This window comes from Ictalurus furcatus, chromosome 14 (genome assembly GCF_023375685.1).
Source record: "Ictalurus furcatus strain D&B chromosome 14, Billie_1.0, whole genome shotgun sequence".
NCBI lineage: Eukaryota > Metazoa > Chordata > Actinopteri > Siluriformes > Ictaluridae > Ictalurus > Ictalurus furcatus.
In genome coordinates, this window is record NC_071268.1 from 19,735,994 (window position 1) to 19,751,337 (window position 15,344).

The 15,344-nt window shown below is 36.2% G+C and overlaps 1 protein-coding gene across 1 annotated transcript in view; it reads left to right on the forward strand.

Moving 5' to 3' along the window:
• The window catches only part of slc41a2a (solute carrier family 41 member 2a), an 8,571-nt gene extending 1,534 nt beyond the window's left edge, over nt 1-7,037 (forward strand). The window contains exons 4-11 of the mRNA XM_053640903.1: nt 277-348; nt 478-622; nt 1,932-2,078; nt 2,259-2,406; nt 2,685-2,764; nt 3,266-3,397; nt 6,407-6,555; nt 6,830-7,037. Coding sequence (XP_053496878.1) covers nt 277-348; nt 478-622; nt 1,932-2,078; nt 2,259-2,406; nt 2,685-2,764; nt 3,266-3,397; nt 6,407-6,555; nt 6,830-6,985 — 1,029 coding nt within the window. The 3' untranslated portion in view covers nt 6,986-7,037. The remainder of the gene's footprint in view (nt 1-276; nt 349-477; nt 623-1,931; nt 2,079-2,258; nt 2,407-2,684; nt 2,765-3,265; nt 3,398-6,406; nt 6,556-6,829) is intronic.
• Nucleotides 7,038-15,344: the final 8,307 nt, after the last annotated feature.

The following is a 15,344-nucleotide window of genomic DNA, read 5'->3' on the forward strand; positions in this document are numbered from 1 at the left end:
ACGTCAATAAATTCTGAACTTCTTTCTTGGTCAGATGTTTTTACACAGTGCTGTAAAGAAAGCAGCACTCAAACTTAAATATCCTCATCCTGTAGGTGGTTAAATAACTTTTACTCTAAACTTGCTGTAGAAGTAGTGCTAAAATACCCTTTTCTTTAACCACACATTGTTGTTGTTGTTGTGTTTAAATTCAGAATTAATTAGCCAGTCTACTGTCATAATTACTGAAATATATAACCCAAATGAATTTGCATAAATGCTAAATGTTTACAACAGGTGAACGTTGGCAAAATTAACTCCTCAAGAGAGAAGTGGAAACTGATCATTGGAAATCTTGCCCTCAAGCAGGTAAACAAATAACAAAAATTAGGAAAACAACTTGTTCTCTGTTTGTGTGAGCTGTTTATAAATACTCATATAAATATGAATAAGGAAGATAAACCCTAACCACGGCTTACACATTTCGTATACCTCCAGGTTCAGGCTACAGTTCTGGGTTTCCTTGCTGCTTTGGCAGCCTCTGCACTCGGATGGGTTCTGGATGAGAAATTGACCATAAACGATACAGCACTGTTATGCTGCAGTAGTGTAGTGACAGCATTCATGGCATCGTTATTGCAAGGCAAGAATACAGTATTTTCATGAAATTTACAACACGATATAACATCTGTTATTCCGATTTTAAAAATAGAATCATTCATAAAGTTATATGTAATGAAAAGAATTAAACCAGATGGGACATCCTATTTTGAAAATAAACATCTGGGTTTGGGGTTTGTTAATGCTCCAAGGTTGATTATTTTCCAATAGCAGCATGTCCTGAAGTGTTTTATTCTTCTTATACCACAGAAATTTGCCAAAGTTACTTTTTATTAGTTTACAGAGCATTTCCTCACCAGCCTCTCTGTTATTTCTCTCTTGAATTTTAAAAGACAAAAAAAAATGCAGCTTGTTACCTAGCAAAACCGTCTGTCCTGATGACTTTCCTGTATCGGAAAACTTTAAAAGTACAGTAATACCTCTGACTGACCATTACAAAGTGCTGACACTGGAGTTTCCTTCCAAAAATATATTTAAAATAAAAAGACTAATACCACAGGGCTAGTCTCAATTTTAATTTGTCAGAAGGTGCTGATTCATTTTCTGTAACAGTAGAGTTCAGACAGTTGGTCAGCTGCAAGGCAAATCATAGGTTTATATCAATGCACTCATTCTAATACATTATCATTTCTATGTTTATTTAGCATTTTTGAAAGGAGTCTCCATTGTCGGTGCTTTGTGAAGCTGTAACCTTAAGTGTTCCGCCACGGGAGAGTCTTCATGACAGAGGACGTTGTGGTTTTGGGTTTCTCTGTAACGTGACATGCTGTTTTTTTTTGTCATTAACATCAAGAAAAAGTAAACAGAGAGGCTGGTGAGGGAATGATTGTTTACTGCTGTTATAATATAAGTGATAACAGAATCAAACTTTTTTTGGGGAGACAGTTCACATGATTAAACGTAAATATAAATGGATAAAAAGTATGTTGTGTCATTCCTTAATAAATAAATATTTGTTAATGTAGATTACTCTGGTATAAGAGGAATAAAACACTTTGGGAAGTGCTGTTATAGATGCACTGAGTTGCATCATATCACACTACCTTTAATTATTTTCCTATAACTGTATGTCAGATTGTGCTTTATTCCTTACCTTAAACAAAGGAGGTATTATGTGAGGTACATTTTTTACAAATTAAATAGAGGTTTGCGTTTTTGTTTTTTCATTTCCCTTATGACTGAAATATCAGTAAATTAGTGTTGACAGTAAAGATTCTGTACCTCAGAATTATGAACTGTGTTGTGTGGATTATATTTGATGCAGTAATGTGGTGGCTAACCAGACTGTTGGAGTGATGTCATCTTGCCTCTGTGTCATTTGCTTCATATAGGTATCATTATGGTGGGCGTGATTATTGGCTCAAAGAGGACCGGGATTAATCCCGACAACATAGCAGCACCAATTGCGGCTAGTTTTGGTGACCTCATCACTTTGGGGTTGCTTGCCATCATCAGTCAAAGGCTTTTATTTTGCATTGGTGAGAAAAAAGAAAGAAAATGAGCTTGCTTATATTCAGTAGAATTTTCCGCTTTGTTCCAGTCACATTTTGTTATGTTTTTTAAATGGATTATTTCTAGACTTAATAGAAAAAGGCAAGTAAGTTGACTAATGCTTATTCTCAAATTTCATAGCTCTATTTCTCTTTTTTCTTTTTTAGAGCTCTACCCCTATGTTATCTATGTAGTGTGTGTCGTCTTTCTGTGCCTGACACCAGTCTGGGTGTTAATTTCGTTTTGTCACTCTGAGAGCCACAAACTGCTGTATAATGGTTGGGAACCCATAATCACAGCCATGGTTATTAGCAGGTCAGTGAATCTTGATTTACTGCCAACCATCTGTAATATTGACCTCTGACCTTATAAATCATGCAACATGTTTTTCCACTGAGTTCTCATGAACACCAATATGGATCATTTCTAACTGACTTTAACCTTTGCTCACAAAAATGTGTCTATATAATGATTATTTTACTTTGTGCTTATAGTCATAGATTCTAAACAGCAAATTAACTGGGTTACATATATGCTGTCACCATTGTTTTTCCTTAATGTAGCATAACATATGTCCTTATGTATGTTCTCAGCATGGGTGGACTCATTCTGGACAAAACCATTACTGACTCAAATTTAGGTGGACTAGTGGTTTACACCCCTGTGATAAATGGTCAGTAATGAAATATACATTTAAAACTGCTTTTGTTCACAATCACAACTATTTAATTTAAACTATTTTGGTTAATTTCATTTTTCAGAGAAACAATATAGTACAGTACAAAGGTAATGGGGCACATTTTTTCATTTGTACACAGGTGTAAATCTGTACACAGATGTAAATGCGATTTTGCAGTATATTTACTTCTGTAAACCACATAGGACTTTCCAGTCTTTTTTTTTTATTTATGTCTGTCTATTTTAGGGGACCACAAATAATTGGACAAATAATATCTTTACCATTAATAAATTTTAGTTACAATTTGCACAGAGAGGCAACAAAGTCCAGTTATTGTCCAATTACTTATAGATACACTACTATTTCTAGTACTTGTACTGTTACTACAAATTGTTTACCCTCCATTAAACTGTACACTAAATTTATAGATTAATAAATCTACAGTATACTCATAATTGTATCTCACAGAGCCTTTGCAATGTTTATATACTCAAGGTGTTGGTGGTAACCTGGCTGCCATCCAGTCCAGCCGTATAGCCACGTACCTTCATTTTCACTGCTCCCTGGGAAGGTTGCCTGAGGACAAAAAGTGCTATTACTGTCCATTCTACACCTTTTATGGCAAAGGTAAAACAACAAACAAACAAACATTAAAACAACAACAAAAAAAGACCAAGTCTTAAGACAAATATTTTAAAGTATTAAATATTGTTTGTTTAGATGACCCAGATGTTTTTGAGTCACATCTTTTGACAGAAATTTCTAATTGGTCTTTGTAAACCACATATACATATACACATATACATTACAAATGTCTTTATTCATTACAATATGCAATTAAATTGTCAGAATGAGAATAAGTGGATAGGAGTGGATGGAATATAAAGGATATACAGATAGAAATACATCTACAGGCTTCAGACAGGCATAATTTAAGAGTCTTAACCAACAACCTTACTACTGGCTTTTACAGTGCATCCGGAAAGTATTCACAGTGCTTCACATTTCCCACATTTTGTTATGTTACAGCCTTATTCCAAAATGGATTAAATTCATTATTTTCCTTAAAATTCTACAAACAATACCCCATAATGACAACGTGAAAGAAGTTTGTTTGAAATCTTTGCAAATTTATTAAAAATAAAAACAAAAAAAGCACATTTACATAAGTATTCACAGCCTTTGCTCAATACTTTGTTGAAGCACCTATGGCACGAATTACAGCCTCAAATCTTTTTGAGAATGATTCTACAAGCTTGGCACACATATTTTTGGGCAGTTTCTCCCATTCTTCTTTGCAGGACCTCTCAAGCTCCATCAGGTTGGATGGGGAGTGTCGGGGCACAGCCATTTTCACACCTCTTCAGAGATGTTCAATCGGGTTCAAGTCTGGGCTCTGGCTGGGCCACTCAAAGACATTCACAGAGTTGTCCTGTAGCCACTCCTTTGTTATCCTGGCTGTGTGCTTAGGGTCGTTGTCCTGTTGGAAGATGAGGTCTGAGGTCCAGAGCGCTCTGGAGCAGGTTTTCATCAAGGATGTCTCTGTACATTGCTGCATTCATCTTTTCCTCTATCCTGACTAGTCTCCCAGTTTCTGTCGCTGAAAAACATCCCCACGGCATGATGCTGCCACCACCATGCTTCACTGTAGGGATGGTATTTGCCAGGTGATGAGTGGTGCCTGGTTTCCTCCAGACATGATGCTTGCCATTCAGGCCAAAGAGTTCAATCTTTGTTTAATATTTGGTCTGAGAGTCCTTCAGGTGCCTTTTGGCAAACTCCAGGCAGGCTGTCATGTGCCTTTTACTGAGGAGTGGCTTCCATCTGGCCACTCTACCATTCAGGCCTGATTGATGGAGTTCTGCAGAGATGGTTGTTCTTCTGGAAGGTTCTCCTCTCTCCACAGAGACACGCTGGAGCTCTGTCAGAGTGACCATCAGGTTTTTGGTCATCTCCCCGAATAACGCCCTTCTCCCCGATCGCTCAGTTTGGCCGGGCGGCCAGCACTAGGAAGAGTCCTGCTGGTTCCAGACTTCTTCCATTTACGGATGATGGAGGCCACTGTGCTCATTGGGACCTTCAATGCTGCAGAAATGTTTCTGTACCCTTCCCCAGATCTGTGCCTTGATACAATCCTGTCTCGGAGGTCTACAGACAATTCCTTCGACTTCATGGCTTGGTTTGTGCTCTGACATGCATTGTTAACTGTGGGACCTTATATAGACAGGTGTGTGCCTTTCCAAATCATGTCCAATCAACTGAATTTACCACAGGTGGACTCCAATCAAGTTGTAGAAACAAACAAGGATGATCAGTGGAAACAGGATGCACCTGAGCTCAATTTTGAGTGTCATGACAAAGGCTGTGAATACTTATGTAAATGTGCTTTTTTTGTTTTGTATTTTTAATAAATTTGCAAAGATTTCAAACAAACTTCTTTCATGTTGTCACGATCTCGCCAGCAGAGGGTGCTGCGGCGATGACGTGCACGTGCTTGAAGTGCGCATGGATGAGAAGACTGTGTTTACAGTGGACATGTGTTTTGGTTCCTGGTGGTTTGGTTGTGGACACTTGTTTTGGTTCCTGTTCTGTCCCCACCCAGTTCAGTTATTGGCGGAGGTGCAAGGGTGTGTTTTGAAGTGTTGCTAGCTGTCAGCCATTAAGGTAATTGTGACTGGTTATTTAAACCCCTCGCGGTGCCATGCATGTCAGGCGGTATTAGAGAATAATAGCGTAGAGTAATGATGGATTAAAGGAAAGAAGGAATGTATAAATGGTGCCAGGCAGTAATGTGTCCATGCTCTGTCTAGTTTCCTGTTCCTAGTTTCATGCTCTAGTTAAAAGAGAGTCCATGCCATAGTTAGAAGAGTGTCCATGCCATAGTTAGAAGAGTGTTTCCTGCCTTAAGTGTAAATAAAGACTTTACTCCTGCGCGTACTTCCTGTTTTGAGTCCTGTTTCGTAACACATGTTGTCATTATGGGGTATTGTTTGTAGAATTTTGAGGAAAATAATGAATTTAATCCATTTTGGAATAAGGCTGTAACATAACAAAATGTGAGAAAAGTGAAGCGCTGTGAATACTTTCCAGATGCACTGTACATTTCAACATTACTACTGGCTTTCATCATTTACATTTATGTTCACAGCATTTGGCAGACACTCTTATCCAGAGCAACTTACATTTATCTCAATTATACAACTGAGGAGTTGAGTGTTAAAGGCCTTGCTCAAGGGCCCAGCAGTGGCAGCTTGGTAGTGCTGGGATCTGAACTCACAACCTTCCAATCGTCCAAACTACGGAGCTACCACTTCCCTAAACAGTGCGCTTATCCGGGATCATAATTTAGCAGCAAAACAGTCCAGTCAAAGTAGAATTATTTGATGAATTTGTCATAGCTGTGCTTCTGTTTTTAAAAAGAGTCTCCTAAATTCACACTTACTTTCCTGGTCATCTTACACCCATTCTTCTATGCTATTGCAACTTATAAATGATCAATTATTTTCCCATTTCTCACAGAGTATTTCTATTAGCCTTATCTGCTTCTAATATACCTTGTTTGGTCATAAATTTGCTTATATTATTACAGTAGTTTGCATTAAATATTTTAGTATGCATATTATTGTGTCCTGGCAGGATATAACAACAGAACAGCTCGAGTCCTACTTCTTCTGGCCATTCCAGGCCATGTGGTCTTTCTTTTAATTATTTATCTAATGCAAGGTGCCAACACCAGCCCAACACCAACCTTCATCACCCTCTACTTGGTTGCAGCCCTAATTCAGGTAAGAAAAGAGTTTGGAGTTTTCTTAAATCATGTGTTTTCAGGTAACTATATTTAGACAGTTGACTTAAAATGGCACTAAGAGAATACTTATGGGTTAAAAGTTTGACCTTTGTTTTCTAAAAGTGTAGACATACCTCGTTTTATTCCCTGTTGTTATATCACAAGAGAAAAAGCGAACAAAAGCACTTATCTTAATAGGAAATGATTACTGACAACTGGACTGCAGTAGTGTGTAAAGATCTTTATCTTTGTCTGTATTTATGTTCTCTCAGGTATTTCTACTGCTGTGCATAGCTGACTGGATGGTTCATTGCTTGTGGAAGTATGGTCGAGACCCTGATAGCTTTTCTATCCCCTATTTAACAGCCTTGGGGGATCTACTGGGCACTGGCCTATTAGCTCTTTGTGTTTTTGCTGTGGGTGATTAATGATAAGGACACACTTTTGGGTGACTGAAACAGGTTTACCAACAAATTTATGGGTTATATCTTAAATTATTATTTATTTTTGAATTTTTTAAATATTGTTTCTAATTCTTAATCTTTGTTAGACTCTCCTCTCGTTCACTGGGGCTACTGAAGCATGAAGATATCTTTCCAAGCCATTGCTGAGACACCTCAGCCCCTTTGTAGGGCAACATTAATTACTTAGTAAGGCTTATGAGTGATACAAAGTTAGGAACATTTCTTATCATTCACTTATTATGTTCTTTTTTAACAGTCTATATAAAATGTTATTATGTCTATATAAACAGTCTGTATAAAATGTGATTTAATTATATTAAAATGTCCCTACTTTCCAGCCCTTTCTAGAAGTCAAAAGTCAGCAAGTTGTAACTTAAACAGAATGTAGCAAACAATCAATCATGCTTTTTATTTATGATGGAGACATACGTACATATCTGAACCACCAAAAAACTATAGCTGGCTGATTTTGGCTGTCAGCAGGTAAATTATCAGAAAAACTGACTTTTCTCTGGGTTTTCCAGAATATGAAAATGATTTTAAAAATCTTTAAAATCATCTTTAAAATTTAGAATCTGATGAGTCAAACATACAATTGAATACAAACACTAACTACAGATTATAATCTGATTATATAATGATTACTTCCCTATTTATAATGTACAGTTCCTTTTTATTTTTCCTTTTCTCAGTTTGTCTATATTTATCTATATTTGTAATAATATTAAAATCTAATAATACTAAAAAATATTAATATATATATATATATATATATATATATATATATATATATATATATATATATATATATATTAAACTTTTAGATTTTTAAAAAAATGTTTACAATTGCTTAATTGCAATTGCTTGTTTGTTAACCATCATTATTAATTGTTTTAATGTTATTTAAATTTGTAAGCTATTTTTAATAGTTGTTTTTTACATGATGAAATTTAACAGACAATGGTTAATGCAGTGCCTTTTACTACACCATTTTGCCTATCAGCTCGCTTTTTTTAATGTCTATTGTATTTTTTTAAACCAGTATTCGAGTTCTCATAAGTCCATTTCATGAGTAAATTATATGTGATGAAAAGAAAAATCCATAATTACAATTTTTAAACAACTTCTAACCACCAAATTGCTGATCTGTTGTTCGTCCACCCTGTTATTTTGGAAGAATCTTCTTCAAAACACACTCTAAGAGTCTTGGAGTCTTGATGCCAAAAAACAGACTTTATTATCAAAGCAACAAAGTCTGAACTGGTGAGAATAACTGACACAAGTGCTTTTGATAAAGGTTTTTTATAACATTTTGAAACACTGATCTCATATGACAGAGCTTTTTTTTATTTGAACACACCTTGGCCCCATGCCACCATTATTTCCAATTCCTGACATTTTTTTTTTTTTTAAATAATGGTGGCACGGTACTGCCAACTCTCTTTAAAAACAACAAACAAACTACATTCTAAACATGCCCAACTGTTGGATGAAAATTATGATAGAAATAAAACATGAGGGAGACAACTATGGGAAACACAAGGGTTTATTGAGGAAAAAGGGGTATACAGGTTAAGAATAGGGACTGGTACGAGAGTAATCAGTGGGAGAAAAGGGAGGGAATAGAGAATAACGGGATAAGTAACAGGGGTGTGTAGAGTAGCTAGGAGAACTGGGAGAATAAGGAGAAGGACTGAGAGCATCAGCAGCAGGGCTAAAGCCATGGTCAGCCCCAGAGACAGTCATGACTTCATCAGAAGAAAACTCAAACGGGTCCCCAGAGGGAAAAACAGAAGGTGTCTCTGTTTGAGTATATACAGAAACTGTAGCCGGGACAATCCTGTAGTGGAGAGGAGGTGGAAAACCAGAAACTCTAGGCTCAGCAAGAAGGTTTTCAAGCAACAGAGTCATATCAGAGAGAGATAGTTTGTATATATTGTAACCGTAGTTTTGACAGGTATAGGTCAAAGGTCAAAAAGATACACATTCTAACTCTCTATATCTAGATCAAAGGTCATGATCATAAAAATATGAATAGTTATGTTAAATCTGGATCACATCCATTCGTGACCATATATGGTGCTGCCATGTGTGTTTTTCCGCCCCACACGTTGCGCACACCTGGTACATCTTTTCACATAGAATATGAAACTCTCTGTGGTAGGACATAAAAATATATATAGTTTTGTTAAATCTGGTTCACATCCAAATCGTGACCATACCTGGTACGACCATTTGTTCCCCCCACCCCACCCCACCCCACCCCACACAGACACAAGTTGCATACTCATGTTTTTCCTCTTCACATAGAATATGAAGCTCTCCGTGGTAGGTCATAAGAATATATATAGTTTTGTTAAATCTGGTTCACATCCAAATCGTGACCATACCTGGTACGACCATTTGTTCCCCCCACCCCACCCCACCCCACCCCACACAGACACAAGTTGCATACTCATGTTTTTCCTCTTCACATAGAATATGAAACTCTCTGTGGTAGGACATAAAAATATATATAGTTTTGTTAAATCTGGTTCACATCCAAATCGTGACCATACCTGGTACGACCATTTGTTCCCCCCACCCCACCCCACCCCACCCCACACAGACACAAGTTGCATACTCATGTTTTTCCTCTTCACATAGAATATGAAGCTCTCCGTGGTAGGTCATAAGAATATATATAGTTTTGTTAAATCTGGTTCACATCCAAATCGTGACCATACCTGGTACGACCATTTGTTCCCCCCACCCCACCCCACCCCACCCCACACAGACACAAGTTGCATACTCATGTTTTTCCTCTTCACATAGAATATGAAGCTCTCTGTGGTAGGTCATAAGAATATATATAGTTTTGTTAAATCTGGTTCACATCCAAATCGTGACCATACCTGGTACGGCCATGTGTATCCCACATACAAACAAAAATATCACACACACAAACACACTTTATTTTCACATTATTTAAAAGGAATTTAAGTGTTATGTACTAAATGACCATAATTATGAACACAAGTTGTTAAGTTGACAATCATTTTTAAAATTACGTTTCCCCATTTAGATTGTCTGCAGTAGAATGCAGTCTTTTAAACCAGGAAAAATGACTGCCTTTAAGTTTTATAACAATAGTAAGTAAAATCCAGTGTGATTTACATTACAAATCTCATACGTAACATCTCTGCAGGATTTATAGACGTTAAAGCACTGAATGAAATGAGCAATATAGACAAAAAAGAAACACTCTGTGTCTACTACTTTTATCTCTCTCATAGAACTATCCACAGTCCAAAGGCTGTGGAGCTAGAAGGCTACGTGTGCGAATGACAAAAGATTTTAAAAAATAAAATAAAAAATGTATCAATACATGAAATTAGATTACACAATGTAGTTGAGGTTTACATGAATAAGCAGAAATGTAATCATGCTTATCTTTCCTATAGCACAAATGAAAAGCCCTCTCTAGATGAGCAGATTTGTCAAATGAAACTTTTTCCTTCTTATCCACTGCTATGGTAAACTAAAGAGTAGATATTCTAATTACACTGCTAAATATGACTAGCATTAGCTACGTGTAGTAGTGCAAAATAGTCCATCAAATGTATTAGCAGGTGTAGCCAATACACGAGTCCACTATTGGTCATATCACTATTGAGAACATGCCCCAAATTCATTGCTTTAGTAGAATTTAATTGTAAGTGAAATGATACTCACATTGTAATGTCCTTAGTATTTGTTCAGTCTACAGGATCTCTAACACTCTGTTAAATGAATAAATGTAAATGTACTACAACGTAAATTTTGTTTTGAATCAATTAATGCAGAAATTACACACAATATTAAGTTGATGTAATTATCAACATTATTATGTCAACACAACTCATCAAAATAATGTGTACAACTTTAAATATTTAATTAATTCAATAAATTAGAATTTTTATCTTGCAACCACACATTAAATTTAGATTGTGGGGGTTTGTTTTGTATAGCTCCGCTGTTAGAAAATACATGATGGTTGAATGTGAACATAAATGAGCAGAATGTAAGCTTGTGAAATAAATTAAACTTTATTGATTGCACTTTTGAGAAAATGGCATGACTTTGAATAAAAATTTACTGAAATAAATACTCTAAAACATTGATATACCTGAAGAAATGTAAAAAAAAAAAAAAAAAAAAAAAAAAAAAAAAAAAAGTTTTTACATACCTTCTAAATAGGAGGTAAACGTTTTAAAGACGGTGTTTTATAAGAAACGCGCGTATTACGTGCCTTCTAAACCTAACCCTTTAGGATGTAAAATGTTTAAAGTGCTGCTTAAAAGAATCGAGAGTTTTGTTTTACATTTATGAGCTCTGGTGACAGTGTCTGAAGTGTGTGTGTATGTGGGTGTGTGGGTGTGCGTGCGTGTGTGTGGGTGTGTTAGAGAGAGAGAGAGAGAGAGAGAGAGAGAGAGAGAGTCATGTGTTTCCTGGGGGTTTGCTGACCAGAATGCTTACAGTGTGTTTATGTTAATGAATTAAGGGACGAGTCGTGTGTTTCAGGGTTTAACGATCCCTACCAATGTGTACATTTGTGGTTTAAGTGAATCTTTGTTTCTGAAATTACTTCTGTGGTAATTATCAGTTTGTGTAACTAATCTATCAGAAAATACTAGACCTGGTGACTGAATGTGGTAGATGTATTAGAATTTTGGACATGTTATGCATGTGTAGCTCCCTATGTGTATGATCTATGTGTAATCCTTCTGTCAAGAAATGAGCAGACTGAGGTTTGTGAAATAATTGAACTATTTATTGGCTACGTTGTTGAGAAAAACATTGTGATGTGTAAAACATTTCTACAGTCCTTCAAGGCTGTATGATGTCGTTGTTCTCTTTTACTGAAAGAAAGGTCAAAACCATCGGTGTTATTCGTTGTGGAGACTGAAGTGACAATATGTCTGAAGAAAATGAAAATATGTATTACATATCCTACCTTCTAACCAGGTTAATTTAAGGGTGAAAAAAACCTTTTTTAAAGACGGTGTTTTAAAAGAGTCGTGCATTTTGTTTAAACTATAAACAAGATTTCAGAAAATGGTACGCCAACGAGGATACTTACACAGAACTATCGCTAAATACATAAGCTTTTGTCTATGCTTTGACATCCCATGTCCCAGCAGTACATTTATGACCTCTGATGACCATGTGGGTGTGCGGGGGTGGGTGTGTGAGAGAGAGAGACACACAGGTGTTCTTTTGGGGGTTTTGCTGACCAGAATTCTTACAAATGTGTTTGTTAACGAATTAAAGGGAATCGTGTGTCTCAGTGTTAAAATAATGGTTAAGACGTCGTAGTTAAAAAACAGAAGAAACTCTGCAACTATCTGTTACAATGTCTGCTCCGAGAAAGCCTAATATCCTTAGAAGATTGCTGTGTATTCACCAACAAGAGGACCTGTTGAAATGAGAGAGGACCTGACTTTTGCTCCAAATTTTTTTTTTAAAAAACCAAGATGTTAGTTTGACAATTTATTAATGAAGGTATTGTAAATACGTTGTTGTTTAACCCTGAGCAGGGCGTCAACAACTCCAAAGATCGTGTCTTAAGTCCAAGGGTTTAGTTAGGAGGTAGAAAAACATTTAAAGATGGTGTTTTAAAAGAGTCGTGCATTTTGTTTAAACTATAAACAAGATTTCAGAAAATGGTTCGCCAACGAGGATACTTACACAGAACTATCGCTAAATACATAAGCTTTTGTCTATGCTTTGACATCCCATGTCCCAGCAGTACAATTATGACCTCTGATTACCATGTGGGTGTGCGAGGGTGGGTGTGTGAGAGAGAGAGAGAGACACACAGCTGTTCTTTTGGGGTTTTGCTGACCAGAATTCTTACAAATGTGTTTGTTAACGAATTAAAGGGAGTCGTGTGTCAAAGTGTTAAAATAATGGTTAAGACGTTGTAGTTAAAACACAGAAGAAACTCTGCAACTATCTGTTACAGTGTCTGCTCCGAGAAATCCTAATACCCTTAGAAGATTGCTGTGTATTCAATAACAAGAGGACCTGTTGAAATGAGAGAGGACCTGACTTTTGCTCAAAAAAAAACAAACAAAAAAAACCAAGAGGTTAGATTGACAAATTATTAATGAAGGTAATGTAAAGACGTTGTTGTTTAACCCTGAGCAGGGCGTCAACAACTCCAAAGGTAGTGTCTTAAGTCCGAGGGTTTAGTTAGGAGGTAGAAAAAACATTTAAAGATGGTGTTTTAAAAGAAACAAGTGTTTCATCCTTAATGGTAAAAAAGAAAAGTGTTTGTACTCCAATATGAAATAAAATGGTGGAGACACACCGAGTACATTTCTGTTCCACAGTCTATAAGGATCCCCAAACTTCATGTAGTGTGGAAAAATATATACACCCTCCGTGACTATGTTACTTAAGGTTTAAACATTTTTATTTTGTGATGGCAGCAAGACAAAACGGTTGTGCATTTGGTATCTGGTGATTTTAGAATTAGGCCCCAAATGTCAAATATGTTGTGTGTATGGCTTCATCAGGTAAAGATCACGATGGTATGGAAAGAGTATACAAGAGTAATTGGGGTGATCTAATGCTTAGGACTTGTACAGTACTTCAACTCGGGAACGTCCCACCATGGCGTTCAGAGAGACGTTATCTATGGTACACGTATATATAATATAGATCAGATCACCAGTCTGTCTTTACCCAGTCCTGATCTGGGGGTTCGGGGGGGGGGGGGGGGATTACAGTTCAGGCATATTTCCAACAGAACAGAATATTAGACATTTAGTGTAAACTAGTGAAAAAAAAAAAATAAAATCTCTGAAATATTTCAGTGAAAATAGTGGTCCATATTTAATGCATTATATTAGAAATGACAGTACAGTCTTTGTTGATCAGTTACCAACTCATACTTTATAATAATTTGTTTAGGAGCATCTGAATCTGGCAAATAACTTCTATTGCATTTAGGCATACAATAAAAGTTAATAAAAAAATTAGGAAGAAATGACTTGTGCACTACTGCTGCGGATATTAAGTCAAACCATTTTGTTCAAACTTCAGCATGACCCATAGAGAAGCAGAAACTTATGGCACCTTATGAATACCATGTGAAGGATTAAGTTGACTCGTCCCTTACAGTTACAAAGACATGACCTTGTGAAGGATCACCTTCGCACCAGCATCGATCCCCTCTTATCCCATTTCAACGTATAAGAAAAGGCAAAAAGTAATATAAGATGTATAAGAATATATTTATAAAATATAACACATTATGAGGAAGAAATATAAAATATTATTTAACAAGGTCTGCCGTTCAGCCCTCTTAACTGTAAGAGCATCATCAGTATTGTACAGCAGTTGGGGAACAGTAGTTAGCTTTCAGATGTCAGATATAAAACAACTTTTTGAGTCACAGTGCCAAACTACTGGTATTATATTCGGATCCTTCTTTTTCAGCATGAAGGACTGGCATTTATTTAATAGACAGATGGTACAGCCATATACTTGGTCAGAGAATTTAGGAATTTCTTTGAGAAAGGTTCATTGTTTTTGTTCTTTTATCATAGCTTCAGTTTGTATACTTACTTTGGTTAGTGACTTAAACTGTTTTATTAGGTACTGACAGATTTCATTAACAGGGAACGATGATAAGTGAAGATTAAGCTGGTATGCGTGTACAAAATAAAACTGTCTATATGTATATTTGTCTGCTATGTATCTGTTTAAACACTGTTGTAATGGCGATATAAAGAGAGAGAGATACCCATTTACTAATTCATAGAACCCCTTTCCACCTTTTCAAGTTCGTTATACATTTTTCTTTTCAAGCATCGTGTTCAGACATTGCAAATCATCAGTCTGAAGGTTAAGGGTTACTTAGATTTTTGCTTCTTCAGCATCAAAAAAAAGTCTAAACATTAATCTTATTATTAAACTCAGAAACACTATAACTGTCTGGTTGTGATCATAATAAAAGGCAACGTGAAAGGTGACTTAATTCCCAATGAGATTTCTCTATGTTCTCTATGACCTTTCTACAGTATATGCCATTAAGTCCTAGTTTCCAGCCATCATTACAGCACGGGAGAGGAAATCTCGTTTATCAGATGTGTGATGTACGTCTAGACAATCTGATAACAAACTACACACACAACATTTATGTTGAGAAAATTCAGCTCGATCTTTGTTCCCAAATAACATTGGATCAGATCCATAGTTTACAGCATCTGTCCCACACGTATTTAATCTGTATTATGAGTACTGAACAAGTTAGAGGAGGAGAAAATGTAGATTTACTGTTCATTGGAACTTT